This window comes from Paroedura picta, chromosome 12 (assembly GCF_049243985.1).
Source record: "Paroedura picta isolate Pp20150507F chromosome 12, Ppicta_v3.0, whole genome shotgun sequence".
Classification (NCBI taxonomy): Eukaryota; Metazoa; Chordata; class Lepidosauria; order Squamata; family Gekkonidae; genus Paroedura; species Paroedura picta.
The window spans coordinates 45,897,598-45,918,106 of record NC_135380.1 but is presented as its reverse complement, the minus strand read 5'-3'; the positions used below and the strand labels follow the sequence as shown (position 1 = coordinate 45,918,106).

The following is a 20,509-nucleotide window of genomic DNA, read 5'->3' as shown; positions in this document are numbered from 1 at the left end:
TCGTGACAGATCTGTGTTTGTTTTCAACAATTTTATTGTTATCTGATCCAGCGATGGCCTACGGCCTAGTGCAATGGTCCCCAACCTTTTTCAGGCCGGGGACTGGGGGGGGGGGAGGGAGGCCCGGGGACCGGGGGAGGGGGGAAGAGGGAGGTTCCAAGTATATGCCGTTTTTTAGGAGTATGGGGGGAGAGAGGGTACTTGATCTACTCCAGGTTCACTTCATGGTCTGTTCACCCAGCAGACAGCCAAGCAGTTCAGTCGTTTGTGAACATAGTCTAGTTGGTTACCTTCCATACATTTCAATGCAGATGCACTTGGCAGTGTGTCACACTTACCTGATCTCGCACAACCCAACGGGAAGACATCATTTTTTCTGCAGCCAGAATTGTTAAATAAAGAAGAATGAACTAGCTGTCAGTCATTTATAAACACTGTGTTGTTGTTTTTTTCTTATTGTTGGTGCTCGGCTAAAGCCACACCATTGGCTTGGTTTTGCATAGCACATTATAGGAGTTGTAGTCTCCCCGTGTTGACACAAAAGCATTCAGCTGCAAGGAAAATGCCACCATTGCAGCCCATGCCTGGCTGCTCAGCTGTTCAGCCACGGCTCAGGTGGCCCAGTGGTGAGACGGAATTCAAGGCCTGGCTCAATTGCAGCTGTTGAACACAGAGGCCAATGACAACTGCCACACAGCCCACAGCAACTCTAGAGGCAGAGGTTGCCTTAAAGCAGGGGTAGTCAAACTGCAGCCCTCCAGATGTCCATGGACTACAATTCCCAGGAGCCCCCTGCCAGCATTTGCTGGCAGGGGGCTCCTGGGAATTGTAGTCCATGGACATCTGGAGGGCCGCAGTTTGACTACCCCTGCCTTAAAGCAAGGGTGGCCAAACTATGACTCTCCAGATGTAAATGGACTCATGGGAATTGTAGTCCACGGACATCTGGAGAGCCACGGTTTGGCCACCCCTGCTTTGAAGGCTAGTTTGGTGAGAGTACTTCTCTTTCATGCCAATGTACGTTGGTTTTAAAAAGCACGACAAAAATACCACATGGCTTCAAGAATTTCTTAGCCCAGGTACAAAGATGACTCTCTCACATGTCTCTGCCTTATGCTGAATCAGACCCTTCCTCAAGCTCACTCCTGTTCACTCCTGCCTACTCAGACTGGCAGCAGCTCTCCCGGGTCTCAGGCAGAGAAAGGTCTTTCCCCATCCCCTACCAGCTGATCCCTTTAACTCAGTGATTCTCAACCAGGCTGACAAGGAACCCAAAGATACTTCAGAGCCCCAGAGGGTTACTCCAGTTGGATTTAAGTTTTTAAAATATATTTTAATTTTTTTAACTTATCCAGGGGGGAGTAAAGAGGACAGAGTGACTTTCTGTCCATCTGTCAGCCTGCAGTGGCCTTGCTGAATTCAGACACAATGGAAAAAGGAATGGAAGGCGAGGGCTGAATCTCCTGCACTCCTCCTTTGGCCCCTTCCCATTTCCTCCTTTCTCATGATTTCTTCTCAGAGCCCCACCGACAGAAGACAGCTGGAGGAAAGATGCTGCAAGTCAAGGGATCCATACATTCAAGCAGGAGAGGACTATGTCCAATGCCAGAGAGTCTACCCTCCAAATTCATTCACGATGTCATGCACACTGTAAACATGTGACTCCTGGGGGTGTGACCAGCTGGCATCACTTCCGGGATTACTTGAAGCCTGAATAATATTCTTGGGGTTAGCCCAGGGTCAAAGGGTTGAAAAAAGACTGCTTTAGCCGAAGATACCAGGAAGTGAACCTGGGAGGACGTCCTGAATGCCAAGCAGATGTTCTACCACTGACTGAGCCACTGAACAGGCCATCTCTGCATGAAGCTGCCTTCTGTTTGACTCAGACCCTCGGCTTATCAGGGCCAGTATTGTGTGCTCTGACTGGCAGCTCTGCGAAGGCCTTCAGAGTGTTCAACCCAGGTCCCTGCTGCTTGGGGAAGCAGAACAATACATGGCCCAGGTGTGCATGTCCCTCTATTGCTCCAACATTTGCACAGGTGAACGGACCATCTAAGATAATGTTGCCATGCATAGAACTGCAGCCCATTTCACTTGGCACTGTGCCCCCCCCCAGGGTGATCCCAACATCAACAAGGACAATCCAACTTCCTGGCAGTTTTTCTCCCTGCCTGCCTCCCTCTGGCCCTGGGGCAATTTGCGGCCAGCAGAATTGTCCACCAAATATGGTCCCTTCACTGCAGCCTCCCCTCTCCCTCTTTACCTTGATTTTTTTGTGAGGGGAGGGGAAGGAAGCCAAATGGGGATCGTTCAGGAGAAGGGCTTGGGCCTTTGCAGGGCTCATTCTCCGGCCGACCCTCCCCGATCACAAGGCCCGTCGCCCAACAAAACGTGCGCGTCCTTCAGAAGCCCCTCTTCTGCCCGCGGCACCAGAGAACGGGGGGCGACGCCGCAGAGACCCACCATTGACGGGACGCGGCTCTCCTCTCTGCCCAGCTCTCTTTATTGGCTGCGCCACTGGCGACGGACCCAACGACCGCGCACTTTATGGCTTTGGGGAGATGAGTCACTGTGGCAAGAACTGCCACGACGCCTGGTACTGCGTGGGAAAGGAGGGGAGGGGAGGGGAGGAGGAGGGGAGGGGAGGGGAGCCCGCCCGCCGGCCGATTGCCGCTAGCGCCGAGCCGAGCCGACCTTGCCTTGGAGTCGATGATATTCTTTCAGCCTGTAAACGGGCGGAGGGGAAGGAAATTAATTCATTGTGAATCAACATTAACAACAAGCACATCCGAGGCAATTAAGTTCGGTGAGAGAAGAAGGGGGGCCACACGAGCATTTCTCCGGATATGCACATTTGCTACATTCTCTCCCCCCCCCCCCCCGTTGCTTATTGTGTAATTAATTCACCGGAAGAGAATAAAGGCGGAGCGCATCCTTGCCCAGAACAAAGGCGTTAACAGGTACGCCGGGCACAAAGAGAGCCACCCCCGTCGTAGAGAAGTCTTTAAAAAATGGAGCGGCCAACAGAAAGGCCAAAGAGAGGTTTGCAGGCAGTTTTCTGTTCTGGAAAATTCAGTGATGGGCATTTGGCTCCTTGCTTTATGCCATTTGCTATCCATTCTTTCCTGGGTATAGAAAGCTAGCCCTTCAGGGGCAAGAGTGCATTGATGGGAAGAAAGCCTCTGCCTTCTGAAGGGGTCTCTATGGAGAGTGTAGCTTTAGGGTTGCCAGCTCAGGGTTGTGAAATCCCGGGAGACATTGTGCAAGGCACCTAGGGCAAGGCACAAAGCCAGAGGACCCCCCCCCCCCTCCACAACAGCCATTTTCTCCAGGGACCTGATCTCTGTCAGGTGGAGATTAGTTGTAATATTGTGAGATCTTTGGGTCCTGTCTGGTGGTTGGCATCTATACATGGCCCTAATTTACATTCCTGGGTGTCAAAAAGTGAGCTGATTGGCCACTGAAACTAATTGAGAGGCTGAAGAGTATCACACATTTCTAAAATTGTCCAATCTTTAAAAAAATAGCATTCTTGATTATGAATGCAGACAAAGTTTAGGGTTTTTTAAAAAGCATTATCTGTTATCTCTTATCCTTAATATTTCTGGTAAGGCCTTAGAGGAGGTGCATGTCTCATGGATTAAGTGGCAAAGCGTTTAACACCCACTCAGGGTGGCTGTCCCACCCCTGAGTGCCTCCTCCTCCAACTGGCTTGCCTGTGTGTCCAGCAGCCAGCCAATCGCCTTCCATCCCCCACCCCTGACCACCCCCTCCTCCTTCCACTTCCCTCTGAGGCTTGGAGGCTGCAGATGCCTGCCTTTTAGTTCCCTAACAGCTGCCTGCAGCCTTTCCAGATCTTACGGGGAGGGGGAGGCTGTCCACAGAGTTATTCTACCCCACCCCCCAATCTAGCACCTGTTGTATTCCTGAATGCAACAGGCTTGGCCCCTAGTACCGAAATAACAAGAATAAATATATTGGCCGTGGTCCGGAGGGCTACTTGATGGGAGTTTTACTCCCCTCACGTTGAGCAGCAGGATCCCCCACTAGGCTGACAACTTCCAGGTAGTGGCCAGAGATCTCCAGCTATTACAACTGACCTCCAGGTGACAGTGTTGAGCTCCTCCGCAGAAGATGGCTACTCTGGAAAGTGGACTCTCTGGTATTACACCACACTGAAGTCCCTCCCCTCCCCAATCCCCCCCAGCTCCACCCCCCATCCCAGCCCTGGCAGCTCTCCCCCTTGCCCAGGTACAAAGGCAGCCTGTCCTGAAGGCCCCAGAGAGCCAGACGGCCCAACTCGTCACTGCTGGACACGCTGCTGGGACAAGCCGTGGTAGAAATGGCATTTTGGGATGCAGGAAACAGCTGCTTCTCCTCCTCAGGCAGATCTGCTTCTGAAGCAGGCCAGTCCAGTCTCCACCCATTGTGGCCAGGCCTGTAGAAGCCAGGGAAGCTCTTCTGCTAGGTTGCAGTTGTGGTGAAGGGAGGTGGCCTCTCATCTGGAGAGCTGGGTTCTGATTTCCCACTCCTCCCCATGCAACCATCTGGGTGACCTTGGGCCAATCCCAGTTCTCTCAGAGCACTCTCAGCCCACCCACATCACAGGATCTCTGTTGTGGGGAGAGGAAAGGGAAGGCAATTGGTAACTGCTTTGGGACTCCTCTGGGTAGAGAAAAGTGGTATATAAGAACCAACTCTTGTTCTTCTATTGCAGGGGTAGTCAACCTGTGGTCCTCCAGATGTTCATGGACTACAATTCCCATGAGCCCCTGCCAGCAAATGCATGGGAATTGTAGTTCATGAACATCTGGAGGACCACAGGTTGACTACCCCTGTTCTATTGTACATATAGAATCATGGAGTTGGAAAGGGCCATACAGTCCATCTAGTCCAACCCCCTGCTCAACGCAGGGTAGAGAAAAGTGGCATATAAGAACCAACTCTTCTTCCTCTTCAGTAATCTCAGGCTCTCTCAGCCTCCCCTCCCTCACAGGGTCTCTGCTGTGGGGAGAGGAGGGGAAGGTGATTGTCAGCTGCTTCAAGACTCCTTTGGTTGTGAAGGGGGTTTCCAACCTCCAGGTGATGGCTGGAGATGTCTCACCATGACAACTAATCTCCAGGTGACGAGGATCACTCCACCTGGAGAAAATGAGTGCTTGGGAGGGTGGTCTCTCTGGCATTATCTCCCACTGACGTCCCTCCCTCCCCAAACCCTATCTGCCTCAGCCTCCGGGTCTTTCCCACATCAGAGCTGGCAACCCTCGTCTCCAGTGGTGGCTTCAGCTAAGCCCAGAGGGAAGAAAAGAGGGGGGAGGAGCATGCCCCATGGCAGATACCAGTCCAGTCCTCTGGGGCAGGGTAAAGTGGCCCTTTCCTTCCTGGTGGATCACTGGCAGCCGGGAGCAAGCAGTGACTCTGCCCCATGCTGGACAAGGTGGGGGCCTTCCTCCTGCGTGAGGCTTTGCCCAGCTGTGGACAGGGCTGCCTTTCCATCCCACTCTGCCCCTTCACGCTGAGTGCCCTAGGCTGGTCTCAGCAGATCCTGGAAGCTAAGCTGGGTTGGCCCTGGGATGGGAGACCCCCGAGGGAGTCAGATGTCACTGCGCCAGACAGACACTGTCAATCTGCCTCTGGACGCCTCTCGCCTTGAAAGCCCTGTAAAGAGTCACCATGTCAGCTCAGACTGGACAGTGCCTTCGGCCAGGAGAGTGCAAACTCCCCTGGACTCTGCGATGGCCAGCCCCCTTGCTTGCATAAGAAGTTTGGGAGAAAATGCAGAGCACTTCTGCTCCTGAGAACAAGCCCCAAGTGGAACGGCTGGCATATTACTTTGGATCTTGGCCATCAAATCTTGTACTGTGTGTAACTCTGTGGCATTAGACATCCTGTCTTCTTTCTTTCTTTTTTTTATGAACGGTAGCTTCCCAAGCTGAATTGCAAAATGAAGCTGCGATACTAATCCAACATTCAGCGGGATTGCCCAATTTTAAACAAGTGTGACTTTTGTTGCCCCAGCCTGGAAAGGTTTGAAGAAGTTGGACACTCCCGTGGGAGCTGAACACACCTCAGGGAGTTGATATTGATGAATCCGGTGGCGTCCAATGGCTCATAATCCCCGTGGATATCCATGCTGCAAGGAGAGAAAGGTAAAAAGCCAGTTACTCAGCCCAGCAGAGAGAATTTGGGAGCCACAGCTAGGAAAGGAAAGGGTGGGCTTCCCTCCCTGCCCCCAGGGAAATGAACGAGCGGCAACTATGCATTTAGAATCATAGAATCACAGAGTTGGAAGGGACCTCCTGGGTCATCTAGTCCAACCCCCTGCACTATGCAGGACACTCACATCCCAGTCGCTCATCTACTGTAACCTGCCACCCCCTTGAGCCTTCCCAGAATCAGCCTCTCCGTTAGATCAGTGGTCCCCAACCCGCGGGCTGCGGCCCAGTGCCAGGCCGCGAAGGCCTTGGCGCCGGGCCGCGGCTCCCTCTCATGACTCCCCCTGCAGTAAAAAACTTCCCAGGCCGCAAGCTTGCGGCCAGGGAAGCTTCTTACTATGGGAGGGGGGGAGAGGGAATCAGGGCCGCGCCTGAGCATTGCGCATGCGTGGCCCGGCCGTGCATGCACACATGCGCCATGCGCGACCGAAATTGCGCATGCACGTCACTTTCGTGCATGCGCTATTTCGGCCGTGCATGGCGCAATGCACAGGTTCAAAGATTTCCAAAGATGGAGAACCCACCACCTCCCAAGGAAGCCTGTTCCACTCAGAAACCGCTCTGTCAGGAACTTCTTCGCAGACTCAGGCAGATCAGAGACAGGGAATGTGGCTGAACAAGAAGGCCTGTGGGTCACTCCGTCCAGATGTACCTATAGCAGCAATTTGCTAACAGCAGCAGCAGCATGTTCTTTAAGGGTGCAACAGGACATCACACTGGGCCGCTTGTGACCAGATTGTCCGTTGAAGAAACAAACATACCCTAGTGGCAAACTGGGAGGACCCAAGATCAAATCAGACCTACAGTGCATGGGGGGGATTAGTCCATTCCGCCAACCTACTGTTTCCCGTGCACGGAAGAATATAGATAGGCAGTCACAGCAACAGCTTAGACCTTCAAGGTGCTACTGGACTCAGACTTTGTACCAGTGGATGAAAGGGTATTTAAAACTCACAACCCAATACCACGGCCACAGTCCTTCCTCCTGCGGCTGCTGGCTTCTACCTGGCAATCTGGCCCTCAGTCTACAGTTGTGAGGTACAAAAACGGGCATATGACTAGCATGCATGTTCTAGATACAAATCTCATTGCTTCAAAAGAAATGCTTGACCTTCGTCAATAGCAATGTCCCTTTCCATGAATCCGGGATTATTTCAATTGTTGCTTTTAGGAATAGGCCTTTTATTGTAGCGTTTTAAATTGGATTTCATTGTTAAAATGAGCTGTTTTTGCTTGAACTTATTGCTTGCGTGTTTTGACGATGTATATTTTCAATCTGGAGCCACTCTAGTGGCCCTGACATGGGCAGAAAGGCAAGCATAAACTTGATAGTTACATGTCCTAGTTATTATAAATGGCATCTCTTCATTTACATGGGAAAAAAGAAAGGAAGCATCACAACATTTTTCAACTGTACCTCCCCCCTCCCTTGGGTATCTCTATGCCAAGAGCCACCCCTTTTAGTTGATGTTTATGCTCCCCCCCAAAAGACTTAAATTGCACTACATTCCCTCTGGTGTGCCATCAACATGGTGCTTCAGTGCTCCTGCACATGTGCATTGATGAGCATTCAAACTAGAGCTCTATCTAACGATGCCAATCTCCAGGTGGAACCCAGGGATTCCCTGGAATCATGCCTCATCTTCAGTAGACAGAGGTCAGTTCCCCTGGAGAAAATGGCTCCTTTGGAGGGGGAACTCCATGGCATGATACTCCACTGAGGTCCCTCCCCACTCCCGGTTCCACCCCAGAAATCCCCAGGTATTTCCCAACCCGGAGCTGGAAATGGCTCCCCCATGGCCATTGATCCTTTTTGGTGATTTGCCTTCTCAGGGCAATGCTGGGGGGGGGGGGGGAGAAACCTGAGCGGCAACACTTGGAAAGGCAAAAACCTCTTAAAATGCAACTTGTAATTTACCTACAACAAGGGCCAGAAAACAGGTGCTTTCTCAAATAAATAGGGAGCATTGGGACATTGTGAAAGTCAGAGAGTCCCAGCTCTTCTTTCAGAGAGCTGGGCTGCCCCACATCCCAACATGAATAACAAAGCCCCCTCTGTTCCCTCCTTCCCAAAGAACAAAAGGTGCTGAAATCGTGCAGGGAGGATCCCAGATCCTGGCAAAGGAATATCTTACCTTCCAAGAGATCAGTCTTTTTCTCGCATTTTCCTGAAAAGGGTTTACCCATTGAGGGTGCTCAGAAAGGGCCCCTTTGTTTAGGCTGAGCGCATTCCCGTTAATTATAGAGCCATAAAACTGCACATCACAATACTCGGTGCCCCCAAGGTCTTGGAAGCAACCTTCTTGCTCTCCCCCACCCCATCCTGTGTTAACTCCCTGCATCTCTCAAAAGACAGAATACAATTTACTGAGTGCTAGGAAGGAAGGCCCCTTCACCTTGTTTCTGGTACCTTCATTTGACCCTGTGGCAGATGTTCGAGTTCCACAGAAGAGCTGCAGATGCTACCCCCTTATACTACCCCCCACCTTTCAAGAAGGTGGCAATTTACATAGTCAAAGATAGATATAATAAGTTTAGCAGAGATGGTTTAAAATGTTGGAATATGCAAGACCTGTAGTGTGCACGATTCAAAAAGATATGAAGTGTATCCTACAGGGGGCATCAGAGGACATGTGCATTTGGCATAGTTAGAATAGTAATTTCCTGCTATTTTTCAAATTATCTCCTCCTTTCCATGATGGCTCTGATGGAGACTTCCTGCTCCTTTGAGAACACTGTCCCTGCTTGTCTCCAGAATGGAAGCAACAGACAGAATGAGGGCAGAATAACAGTTAGATGGTTAGTGTGGTCTCATTCTCTTTCTATGCAAAATATGTTTCTCTTAATAAAACTATTTTATTTTTTTTAAGCTGCTTGATGCTGTGCTCTCTTAGCATATTGAAACTCTGCCAACAAAAAAGATGTCCTCCCCACCTTGAGTATGAATTATGTTAGGGGAAAGCTGTGTGTGGCAGGGATGTACTGGCTAGTGACCATACTCTCACCAACATTCCACTTTCCTCCTTCCTTCAATTCTCACAGCAGTTCTGCTGTTTTGGAAAATAGGGGTGGGATGGGGGTAAGACGAAGAATGAAAAACCAAACAGAAACCAAATGTTGGCAGAATCAATTGTTGTTGTTATGTGCGAAGTCGTGTCCGACCCATCGCGACCCCATGGACAATGATCCTCCAGGCCTTCCTGTCCTCTACCATTCCCTGGAGTCCTTTTAAGTTTGCACCTACTGCTTCAGTGACTCCATCCATCCACCTCATTCTCTGTCGTCCCCTTCTTCTTTTGCCCTCGATCACTCCCAGCATTAGGCTCTTCTCCAGGGAGTCCTTCCTTCTCATGAGGTGGCCAAAGTATTTGAGTTTCATCTTCAGGATCTGGCCTTCTAAAGAGCAGTCAGGGCTGATCTCCTCTAGGACTGACCGGTTTGTTCGCCTTGCAGTCCAAGGGACTCGCAAGAGTCTTCTCCAGCACCAGAGTTCAAAAGCCTCAATTCTTCGACGCTCGGCCTTCCTTATGGTCCAACTTTCGCAGCCATACATTGCAACTGGGAATACCATAGCCTTGACTAAACGCACTTTTGTTGGCAGGGTGATGTCTCTGCTTTTTAGGATGCTGTCTAGATTTGCCATAGCTTTCTTCCCCAGGAGCAAGCGTCTTTTAATTTCTTGGCTGCAGTCCCCATCTGCAGTGATCTTGGAGCCCAGGAAAATAAAATCTGTCACTACCTCCATTTCTTCCCCATCTATTTGCCAGGAATTGAGAGGGCTGGCTGCCATGATCTTTGTTTTCTTGATGTTGAGTTTCAAGCCAACTTTTGCACTCTCCTCCTTCACCCGCATCAACAGGCTCTTTAGTTCCTCTTCACTTTCTGCCATTAGAGTGGTATCATCTGCATATCTGAGGTTGTTGATATTTCTCCCTGCAATCTTGATCCCAATTTGTGACTCCTCTAATCCCGCCTTTCTCATGATGTGCTCCGCATACAAGTTAAATAGGCAAGGCGACAGTATACAGCCTTGCCGAACTCCTTTCACAATTTTGAACCAATCCGTGATTCCATGTTCAGTTCTCACTGTTGCTTCTTGACCTGCATATAAATTTCTCAAGAGACAAATAAGATGCTCTGGTATTCCCATCTCTTTAAGAACTTGCCACAATTTGTTGTGCTCCACACAATCAAAGGCTTTAGCATAGTCAATGAAGCAGAAGTAGATGTTCTTCTGGTACTCCCTAGCTTTTTCCATGATCCAGCGTATGTTGGCAATTTGATCTCTAGTTCCTCTACCTCTTCGAAATCCTGCCTGTACTTCTGGAAGTTCTCGGTCCACATATTGCTGGAGCCTAGCTTGTAGGATTTTGAGCATAACTTTGCTAGCATGAGAAATGAGTGCAATGGTGCGGTAGTTTGAACATTCTTTGGCATTGCCCTTCTTTGGGATTGGAATGTAAACTGACCTTTTCCAATCCTGTGGCCATTGCTGAGTTTTCCAAATTTGCTGGCATATTGAGTGTAGCACTTTTACTGCATCGTCCTTTAAGATTTTGAATAGTTCAACTGGAATGCTGTCACCACCACTAGCTTTATTGTTGCTCAGACTTCCTAAGGCCCATTTGACTTCACATTCCAGGATGTCTGGCTCCAGGTCAGTAACTACCCCACTGTGGTCATCAGGGATGTTAAGCTCGCTCTTGTATAGTTCTTCTGTATAATTTTGCCACCTTTGCTTAATCTCTTCTGCTTCTGTGAGGTCCCTACCATTTTGGTCCCTTAACATACCCATCTTTGCATGAAACGTTCTCTTCATATCTCCAATTTTCTTGAAAAGATCTCTGGTCCTCCCCATTCTATTGTTTTCTTCTATTTGTTTGCACTGTTCATTTAAGAAGGCATTCTTATCTCTTCTAGCTTTTCTCTGGAATTCTGCATTCAATTGGGTGTATCTTTCTCTTTCTCCCTTGCCTTTCACTTCCCTTCTCTCCTTAGCTATTTGTAAAGCTTCCTCAAACAGCCATTTTGATTTCTTGCATTTCTTTTTCTTTGGGATGATTTTAGTTGCTACCTCTTGTACAATGTTGCGAACCTCCGTCCATAGTTCTTCAGGCACTCTGTCTATCAGATCTAATTCCTTAAATCTATTTGTCACCTCTACTGTATATTCGTCGGGGATATGATTTAGTTCGTACCTGAGTGGCCTAGTGCTTTTCCCTACTTTCTTCAATTTAAGCCTAAATTTTGCAACAAGAAGCTCATGATCTGAACCACAATCAGCTCCTGGTCTTGTTTTTATTGCCTGTATAGAACTTTTCCATCTTTGGCCGCAGAGTACATAGTCAATCTGATTTCTGTGTTGACCGTCTGGTGATGTCCATGTGTAGAGTCGTCTCTTGGGTTGTTGGAAAAGAGTGTTTGCTATGACCATTGTATTCTCTTGACAAAATTCTACCAGCCTGTGCCCTGCTTCATTTTGTACTCCAAGGCCAAACTTGCCTGTTATCCCAGTTATCTTTTGGCTTCCTACTTTAGCATTCCAATCCCCCATGATGATAAGCACATCGTTTTTTGGCGTTGCTTCTATAAGGTGTTGTAGGGCTTCATAGAACTGATCAACTTCATCCTCTTCAGCAGCAGTGGTTGGGGCATAGACCTGGATCACTGTGATGTTGAATGGTTTGCCTTGGATTCGAACTGAGATCATTCTGTCATTTTGGGGATTGTATCCCAAGACTGCTTTTCCTACTCTCTTATTGATTATGAAGGCTACTCCATTTCTTCTGTGAGATTCTTGTCCACAGTAGTATACCTGATGGTCATCTGAATTAAATTCACCCATTCCTGTCCATTTTAGTTCACTGATTCCTAAAATGTCGATGTTCAGTCTTCTCATTTCTTGTTTAACCACGTCCAGCTTGCCTTGATTCATGGATCTGACGTTCCAGGTTCCTATTGAATAAAAATCTTTACAGCATCCGACTGTCTTTTCGCCACCAGTTACTTCCACAACTGAGCGTCCTTTCGGCTTTGGCCCAGCCGCTTCATTCATTCTGGCGCTACTCGTACTAGCCGTCTGCTCATCCCCAGTAGCATATTGGACACCTTCCGACCTGAGGGGCTCATCTTCCGGCGTCATATCGTTATGCCTATTGGAACTGTCCATAGAGTTTTCATGGCAAAGATACTGGAGTGGTTTGCCATTGCCTTCTCCAGTGGATCACCTTTTGTCAGAGCTCTCAGCTATGACCTGTCCGTCTTGGGTGACCCTGCACGGTATAGCTCATAGCTTCACTGAGCTACGCAAGCCCCCTTGCCACAACAAGGCAGCGATCCTTGAAGGGGGGGCAGAATCAATACTGAAGCCAAAAACCAGGCCAACTAAATTAAAAAGCTACAAGCAAAATGCAGGATGGTGAAAGCAGGTGGTAAAAATGGACAAGGAGGAATTAGTTCAATTAAAAACCCGAGCAAATAAAATCTTCTTTACTGGACGCCTAAAAATGATCAAAGTAGGCATCAGATGAAGTTCAAGGGGAAGACCAGGTACAGACCAGGTGCTACCACTAAAAAGGCTCTCTCTCTATTTTTAATTGGCAGACAAATAGTAAGGGAGGAAGCAGTACTTTGGGTACCTTGATCATAAATGTAGGACGTTAAGAATATGAGCCAGTACTTTGAAATGCCCCTGCAAGCAAATACAGATTTTTCAGTCTGGAAGTGATATCCACCACCTACCCTCCAAGAAGAACATGACTGCAACATATTGTACTAATTGTAACATTGGAACAGTCGTCAAGGTAGCCCAATGCAGAAGGCAGTCTAACCTGGATGTGATCGGAACACAGATTAACATAGCTGGTGACTCCTGCTGAGTGCAGTTCTCGTTTTCTGGTTTGTTTGCTTCCCCTCCTTGTTCCTTCTTCTCCTCAGCCCACAGCCAAAGGCCCAAGCCGGACCGAGGGCAGCTCAAGCTGGCAGCTGAGGGCCCCTCCTTGTCCAGCACAGGAATCCCTGCGGCTGTGGGAACATTTAGAATTCTGACAGAGCACGGGGAGTGCAGCCACGCAGGGCTGCTAGGCGTACTGGTTTGCGTGGGGGTCCCCTGCTTTCTGGACATCCCCCAAACACACCCCAATCCAGAAGAATGCCACCTATTCTGACATTACCCAGAAGTGATGTCAGCAACCTGGGGTTATGGAGGTGATGCCCTTTGATCCATAGTGCATTTCAAGCCCCATGGCCACTTTTTCATGTGTGTCTACATGCAGTCCTCATTTCCTACATGGAGGGAATTTCTTTTTGGACCCCAGGAGCAACCTAGAATCATACCACCTTGTTTTGTGCAGTTTGGCTCTGGGAGGCAGATCTATCAAGGGGTTTCTGGAGACCATGGGCCTCCAATAAAATCAGCGAAATGTAGCAGTTAAGAGTCGTGCTTTCTAATTTGGTGGGACAGGTTTGATTCCCTGCTCCTCCCCCACCTGCAGCCAGCTGGGTGACCTTGGGCTCATCACAGCCCTGATAGTATTGTTCTCAGAGCTCTCTCTGCCTTACCTCCCTCACAGGGCGTCTTGTGGGGAAAGGAAGGGAAGGCAACTGTAAGTGGCTTTAAGACTCCTTTGGGCAAGTGAGAAGCAGGGTACAAAACTAACTCTTCTTCTAGTTCATGGGTAGTCAAACTGCAGCCCTTTAGATGTCCATGGACTACAATTCCCATGAGCCCTTGCCAGCGAAGTAGGAGGGGGGTGGGGCATGGAAGCAGGCTGCTCACATTGAATGGCCACTGCATTCCTTCATTACCTGGCACACCAGTTTCACTTTCTGGAGAGGGCACGGCAAAACCAAGTGCCACAGCTATGCCTCACTTTTTGACAAAACAATCGGCTTACCAGGTTTTTAAAAAATTTTAATTGAAAACCTGCTCATTGCTGCTCTTTGCTGCCCCTGTGAGCCGTCTCTTAGTTTTTGCACTAGAAGCAGAACCAATAGGAAGGTTGCCGGGACCTACAATTCCACCTCCTCCAAAGAAAGAGGCAAACCAGTAAATACAGTCAACCTTCTGCCCTGGAAGCTCCTCTTTTTATTGGGGACAGAGTTTTCCAACTGGATGGACCCAGAGGATAGCTGCTTTTCCCAAGAGGTAGGCTTGGGGGTTGGCTGGAGGAATAAACGTGAATCTGGATGAGCAACTGGCATCTCAAACCAGCATCGGTTCATGAAGAAGGACCATGGAGATATTTTCCCGCAGGGATTTCCCTCCGTTCCAGAGTCCTCAACAGGTCCAGCCTGAAGGTCAAACTACACAGTTTGGTTTTGAACGAGTTCTGTTCGGTTTTCTGAAGCCATGCTGCAGCATCTGCGGAAATGGCTTTTAGTACCAGAGGAGTGACCAGAGGGACTTGGGTCAACATTGCAAGGGGAGGAAGGACACTTGCCTTCTCCTCAAGCCATTTTGCCACCCAGAAACATTACTGGGGGTTATTCCCCTGTGTCTGCTGCTCCATTTTAAATAGAGCAGCAAAAGTGTGGAAATTAGAATAATAGAATCTTAACATGCGCCTCCGATGCATCAGGCCGCCGGCACGCCGGAAATTGCGGCCTGCCGACTCGGGGGGCGCACGCGGCCCCACTAGCACCCGCTGTATTCCAGGTACAGCGGGCTTGATTACTAGTCATAGAATCATAGAGTTGGAAGGGACCTCATGGGTCATCTAGTCCAACCCCCTGCACTATGCAGGACACTCACATCCCAATCGCTCATCTACTGTAACCTGCCACCCCCATGAACCTTCACAGAATCAGCCTCTCAATTACTCATCCCCTATACAAATTTGGCAGTGGAGAATGTCAGGAATGGGAGGCAGGATACCTTCCTCCCACGGTGGTGGCATTTCCAGCCCATTTAGGGACCCACACTGTTGTATAGAGTTGCCATCTGTGTTCCTGACCAATCTGCAGGAATGGCCTTTCAGTCTGGCTCCTTGCAACACAGTTATGGGGCATGTCCAAATTCTTCTGGGTTGTGAGCCCACCTAGGTCCAGGACCCTGGGCAGTGCATGAGACCAGGTCATGCCTCTGCACTGGGGATGTTCCGTTCCTCCTACAAGAGAACTAGAGAGGCGTAGGCAATGTCACAGAAGCCTCCAAAGCAGCATCCCTTTTTCTGACGGGAGAGAGATCTGCGGGAGGTAGCAGAAGGCCTGATTCTCTTGGACGCGCCACTCCCTTCGCTGCCACCATGCACTAGATGGGCCCAATGTCTCTAGTTCAGGGGTTCCCAATGTGGCACCCATTGGCACCTGCCAGCACTTTTCCTGGCACCCATCAAGTGTTTTAGAAAGGGGGCAAGGCCCTGGAGTGGGGCTGCTGCCCAGCAGACTTCTGATTGGTCACTGGAGATCTAATTGACTGTGCAGATTAAAATAACATTGTTTTGGTGACAGACGAACCCATAATGTTGGTTTTATTCTCTCTCTCTCTCTCTCTGTATTCCTTTTTTAAATTTTCTTCTCATTCCCCGTGCTTGGGGTTTCTGTGTGTGTGTGTGTGTGCCTGTGTCTCCTGTGACAGACATTTTGTGGTTGCACATACCACCCTGTGTCAGAATTCCAATGATGCCCACAGACTCAAAAAGACTGGGGACCCCTGCTCTAGCATGGGAACAGGCTTTCTGCCAGGCCATGGCCTTCAGGGTTCCTGAACACACCAGCCCTTGACTCTGGCCATTGCCTCACAGTTTGAGCCCTCTAGAGCAGTGGTCCCCAACCTTTCTAAGGCTGCAGACCGGTGGGGGGAGGACGACAGGTCCATGCATGCGCATTTGCGACATGTGCGGCTGCAAATGCGCATGCGAGGCACTTCCACACATGCGCAGCAATGCCGCACATGCACGTTGCGGCCACGCATGGCGCATACGTGCTTGTGCGGACCTGCCGTGCAGGCCCGTTTGCACCGGCAGCCCTGCTCCCCTCTCCCCCCCCCACAAGAAGAAGCTTGCCGGGCCGTAAGCTAATCGGCCGCTGGGAAGTTTCTCACTGCGAGGGGTGGGGGGAGCTGCAGCCTGGTGGTTGGGGACCACTGCTCTAGAGGGCCCAGAAGGGATTCACTTTTGTCCCCAGGCTGGTCAAGAGAGCACACTTTTCTGTCTACCCCACTCCAGCCTCTATGTCCTGAAACTGACCTCCGTAGTTGGAGAACAGAGATGTGTCACTTATGATAACCATGGAGCATTGATATGATCTATGAACCCCAAATGACAGCCATCTAGCCACCCTCACTGTGAGTATCTGTGAGAGAAGCTGTAAAGACACGATTCCGTTAATGGAGAGGCCACTAGATACAGCTTCTGAAGCCATGCTATCGTTTTGCGGCTCCTGATTCGCCCCTCCGAGTTTTTATCATGGACAGAGCCTGCCCTAACTCCTCCCCAATAGCCCTTAGGGCTTTATTTTATAACCGCAGGAGCAGTTAAAGATAGTTGTGTATTCATTATATTAATTGTCATGTCTGTTTAATGTTAAGGATATATGTGGTCTAGGTGAACCCAGGAAGAGCAGAGACCCAGAGCTAAGAGGCATCATGATCACCCCACCTGTCCCTCTGCACAGAAGAGCTCTTTTTTATACCCCACTTTTTACTACCTGGAAGAATCCCAAAGAGACTTGCAAACACCTTTCCCTTCCTCGCCCCACAACAGACACGCTGTGAAGTCAGTGGAGCTGAGAGAGCTCAATGAACTGCTCTGCAAGGACAGCTCTGAGAGAACTGTGAATAGCCTACGGTCACCCAGCTGGCTGCAGATGGAGAAGGAGTGAGGCATCAAACCCTCCACCAGGCTGCCTCTCTTTATGTTCCTCTACGGAGCTAGGAATCATTGCAGCAGCTTCTTCCAAGCTCAGAGCAGAGGTGGGCAGCTAAGCTGGGTCTTAGGCAGGGAGAGGAGCTTGTGTGCTTCATCTCCTTATCCTTACCCCCTGTTGTGAAGTGGCTGGTGGTGGGTGGAGTGGATCTTTGGCAACCAGCTCCCAAATTTCTCTACAGCCAAGGGCCTGCCTTGAAGAACAACAGAGTCCTGTTTATATACCGGGGCATTTCGGGCCTGGCGACTGTTCCACCTTTTTCAGGAGGCAGGTGGAATTATTTTCAAGAAATATCCTTGTGGTTTTAATAACCATGAGATTTAGACATACACACACACACTTCACACAAACAAAACCCAAACGGAGCTAGTTCCTTTACTGTTCCCACCTTCCCCACAGAGGGGGAGGAAAATATCCCTGTTCCTTTTCCAGAAACTGCAAAAATTCTCTTTTTTTTAATTTAGAAAAAAATGAGAGTTTACAATGATTTTACCTCCCCTGACGGGCTGTAGAAAAACCGCTATGCTTTTATTTTTGCTCATCCGAGTGGTTCTGACCTGCTCTGTAATTACATTACTTTCTACCTACTGTGCGAAGGCATTTTTTGCACGATGTACCTCTCACAGCTCTCTCCCGGGTTCCTGTGATGCCGTCACTCAAACGCTTTTCAAACCAGCGATGTAGAAATCAAAAAGAAAAGAAAAATGGCTAGAGACGCAGAGAGAATAAGTGCTCCTGGTTTTGCTCCCCTTGCTCCCTCCCTCTCTCTCTTTTCCATCTCTCCACCCCCCCTTTTTTACGTTATTCATTTAATCTCCCCGCATGAGAATGCAAACCATAATGAAGGGTTGGGACGGATTATTAGAAGCTGTTGATTTTGAGGGGGAGGGAAGAAAGAGCAAGAGACGGAAAAGGAGAGGATAATTTGACATTTAGTCTGATTGATCTAAACTGATTTGGGTATATTTATGACTTATAAAGTGTTTAGAAGGATTGAAAGGGGCTGAGGAGAGGCGGGCAGGAAAGTCATAGGAGAGAGGTAGACAGCAGTATAAAAGGGAGAAAAAAAGTGTCATATACAAAAAGGAAATATATAGATATATGACTTCTAAATAAAGCCTCCACTTACATCTGAAAAACTCAGCTAAGAGGAAATGATCACTCCAGAGTCAAACGGCAGGGCATGGGACCCTCCTCCCAAGGGCTGGAGTGCTAAGGCAGAACATTGGTTAGACGAATCTATTAAAAACCTTTTGATCGACTAAAAACGGATGCCTTGATTAGTCCTTTTTAAAGGCAACAAAACCCAGAAACTGTGGGCAGGGTGCACCATCTTAGAAGAGATAATCCCTCTCTTGAGACAGAAGATGGAATGCATCTTCTAAGGGCTGAGGTGGGAAAGATGGGAGAATAGGGGAAGGCAACCGGTACTGCGTATGCCGGACAGTGGACCCCCAGACCATGTGACCCCACACATGGGGCTGGTTCTCCACCCAAGGAACTCCTGGGTTACTGGTGGTGTGCTGGGGTTCGAGTGGATCTGGCACGATGATCTGGGAAACCCTCGCTCTCTGCTCTTGAAGCTTGCTGGGTGACCTTGAGCCAGCCATGACTTATCATCCTAGCCTATCTCACAGGGTGGCTGTGAGGATAAAATGGAGAAGAGGAGAATGACATAGGCTGCTTTGGGTGCACCACCCGCCAGGGAGAAAGGTGGGATATAAATGAAACAGATAAACAGACAGACTTCCCCTCAGGGTGTGCAGCCAAATGCAGCTCTCACCTCCCACCCCTTTGTTTGGTGGGCACTCCAGCATCTTCACAGTAGATGCAGCTAGAAATTTTGTCACTCAGGTCCAAAACGTTGCTCATCTACCTCGACATGAGGCAATCCAGGAATAGACCGCCAGCACATATTTATTGTCACAAAGAGTGGAGAGGGGGCATTTTAAAGAAAGGCGTTGGGGAGCCATGCTGTCCTGCTGACCTCAAACACACCCCAAGGTATTCTTTGCGTGGCTGGTGGAAAGGTTAACTTATCCATGGAAAACCACACCTTAGGTCTATTTGTGGGGCTTGTGTGGTCTGAACCAAAGCTGTTGCTTGCTGCAAAACATGCACAAGTTGTTCAGGGTTTTGGTTTTAACCTTCAAGGCCACCTGTAGTCTGGTCCCGAAGCCCCGTGTAGTGCTTTGCGCTCCACCAATTCAAACTGGCTGGTGATCCCTGGCCCCTGAGACATAAGGGCCAGGGCCTTTCCGAATTTGGTGGAATGAGGTCCAAAAAGAACTGCAGGCCCTTCAGGAGCTTCTGCAGTTTCAAGGGGTCTGCAAAACAGAGGCCAATGAACTACAGAATGACATTGAGCTGCCCCCTCTGTCAAGAGCCAATAAGAGTCCTTCCTCTGGAATGAAAGAAATATCTGCAAATAAGCTGAGAAAGGTGGTTCCACAATCCTAAGCACTTTACATTTTTAACTGTTTAATTACTTATGTTTTAATTGTAAAACCGATATGTTATAAACCACCCCTAGCCAGTATCTGGGAGGGGGTGGTCATACAAACCTAAATATAAATCAATCAATAAATAAGATTGCCCAGAAATCAGGAAAATAGTCTTGGTCTACATCAGGCTCCTGTGAACTTTTAAGTTCAGTTGCTAGGAAGGTGAGCACCTGGCCTGAGCCAACAAAATATCTTGAGCTGCCCACATGTTTGCCTCTATACAGAGTGACCAACTTTGACCAAGCAGCTGGTGGCGGGAGCTTTGGAAAATGTCACCAAATCACAGCTAACTCAAGGGGGTCCGAGGCGAGAGGCAAAGTGATGTGGTTGGCCATTGGCTGTCTCTGAGCAGCAACCCTGGACTTTCTTGGGGGTCTCCCAGGCAAATGCTAGCCAGGGCCAACTCTGCTTAGCCGCCAGGATCAGGAGAGATTGGGCCACCCTGGTCCAGCCAAGGAAGTCAGTTGGTGGGGCCAGAGACTTCCTAGCCCCTCGCAGGGCCCTTAGGAGGAAGCCGTCACATCCAAAGCACCGTCCTCACAATGCTTCCACAGCAGAGATGTACAGCTATGTTTCTTTCGCTCAATTCATTTCATACATGGTCAAGGAAGACCATTTTCAGGCCATCTAATTTTTATGCCAATCTCCCCTGTCCATTTGTTTCTTTTATGCTATGTTTATGCAACTGACAGAAAACCAGGCAGTCGGAGTTGATAATACAAACAACGGCTTTATGTGAATTTCGTCCAGAGTGTGGAGAGCCCATAATTAAAGTTGAGATTTCAAATCCACTCAGGGCCGGTTCAAAATGAATTTCCATCCTTGACAGTCAAGCGGATAGAAAAACAGCATAAGTTCATCCAGTTAATGTGCCTATCAGAGAATCTTGCAGAAGAGGAGAAAGAAAGGGTGGAGCCTGAAGTT

General features: G+C 49.1%; 1 protein-coding gene across 3 annotated transcripts in view; it reads right to left on the bottom strand.

Annotated features, from left to right (window-relative positions):
- Positions 1-1,312: 1,312 nt before the first annotated feature.
- ASS1 (argininosuccinate synthase 1) overlaps positions 1,313-20,509 on the bottom strand; it is a 151,307-nt gene continuing 132,110 nt past the window's right edge. For all 3 annotated transcript variants that reach the window (XM_077305234.1, XM_077305235.1, XM_077305236.1), the window contains 2 exons: positions 6,068-6,133; positions 1,313-2,725 (listed from right to left, as the gene is read on the bottom strand). In XM_077305234.1, coding sequence (XP_077161349.1) covers positions 2,674-2,725; positions 6,068-6,133 — 118 coding nt within the window. In that variant the 3' untranslated portion in view covers positions 1,313-2,673. The remainder of the gene's footprint in view (positions 2,726-6,067; positions 6,134-20,509) is intronic.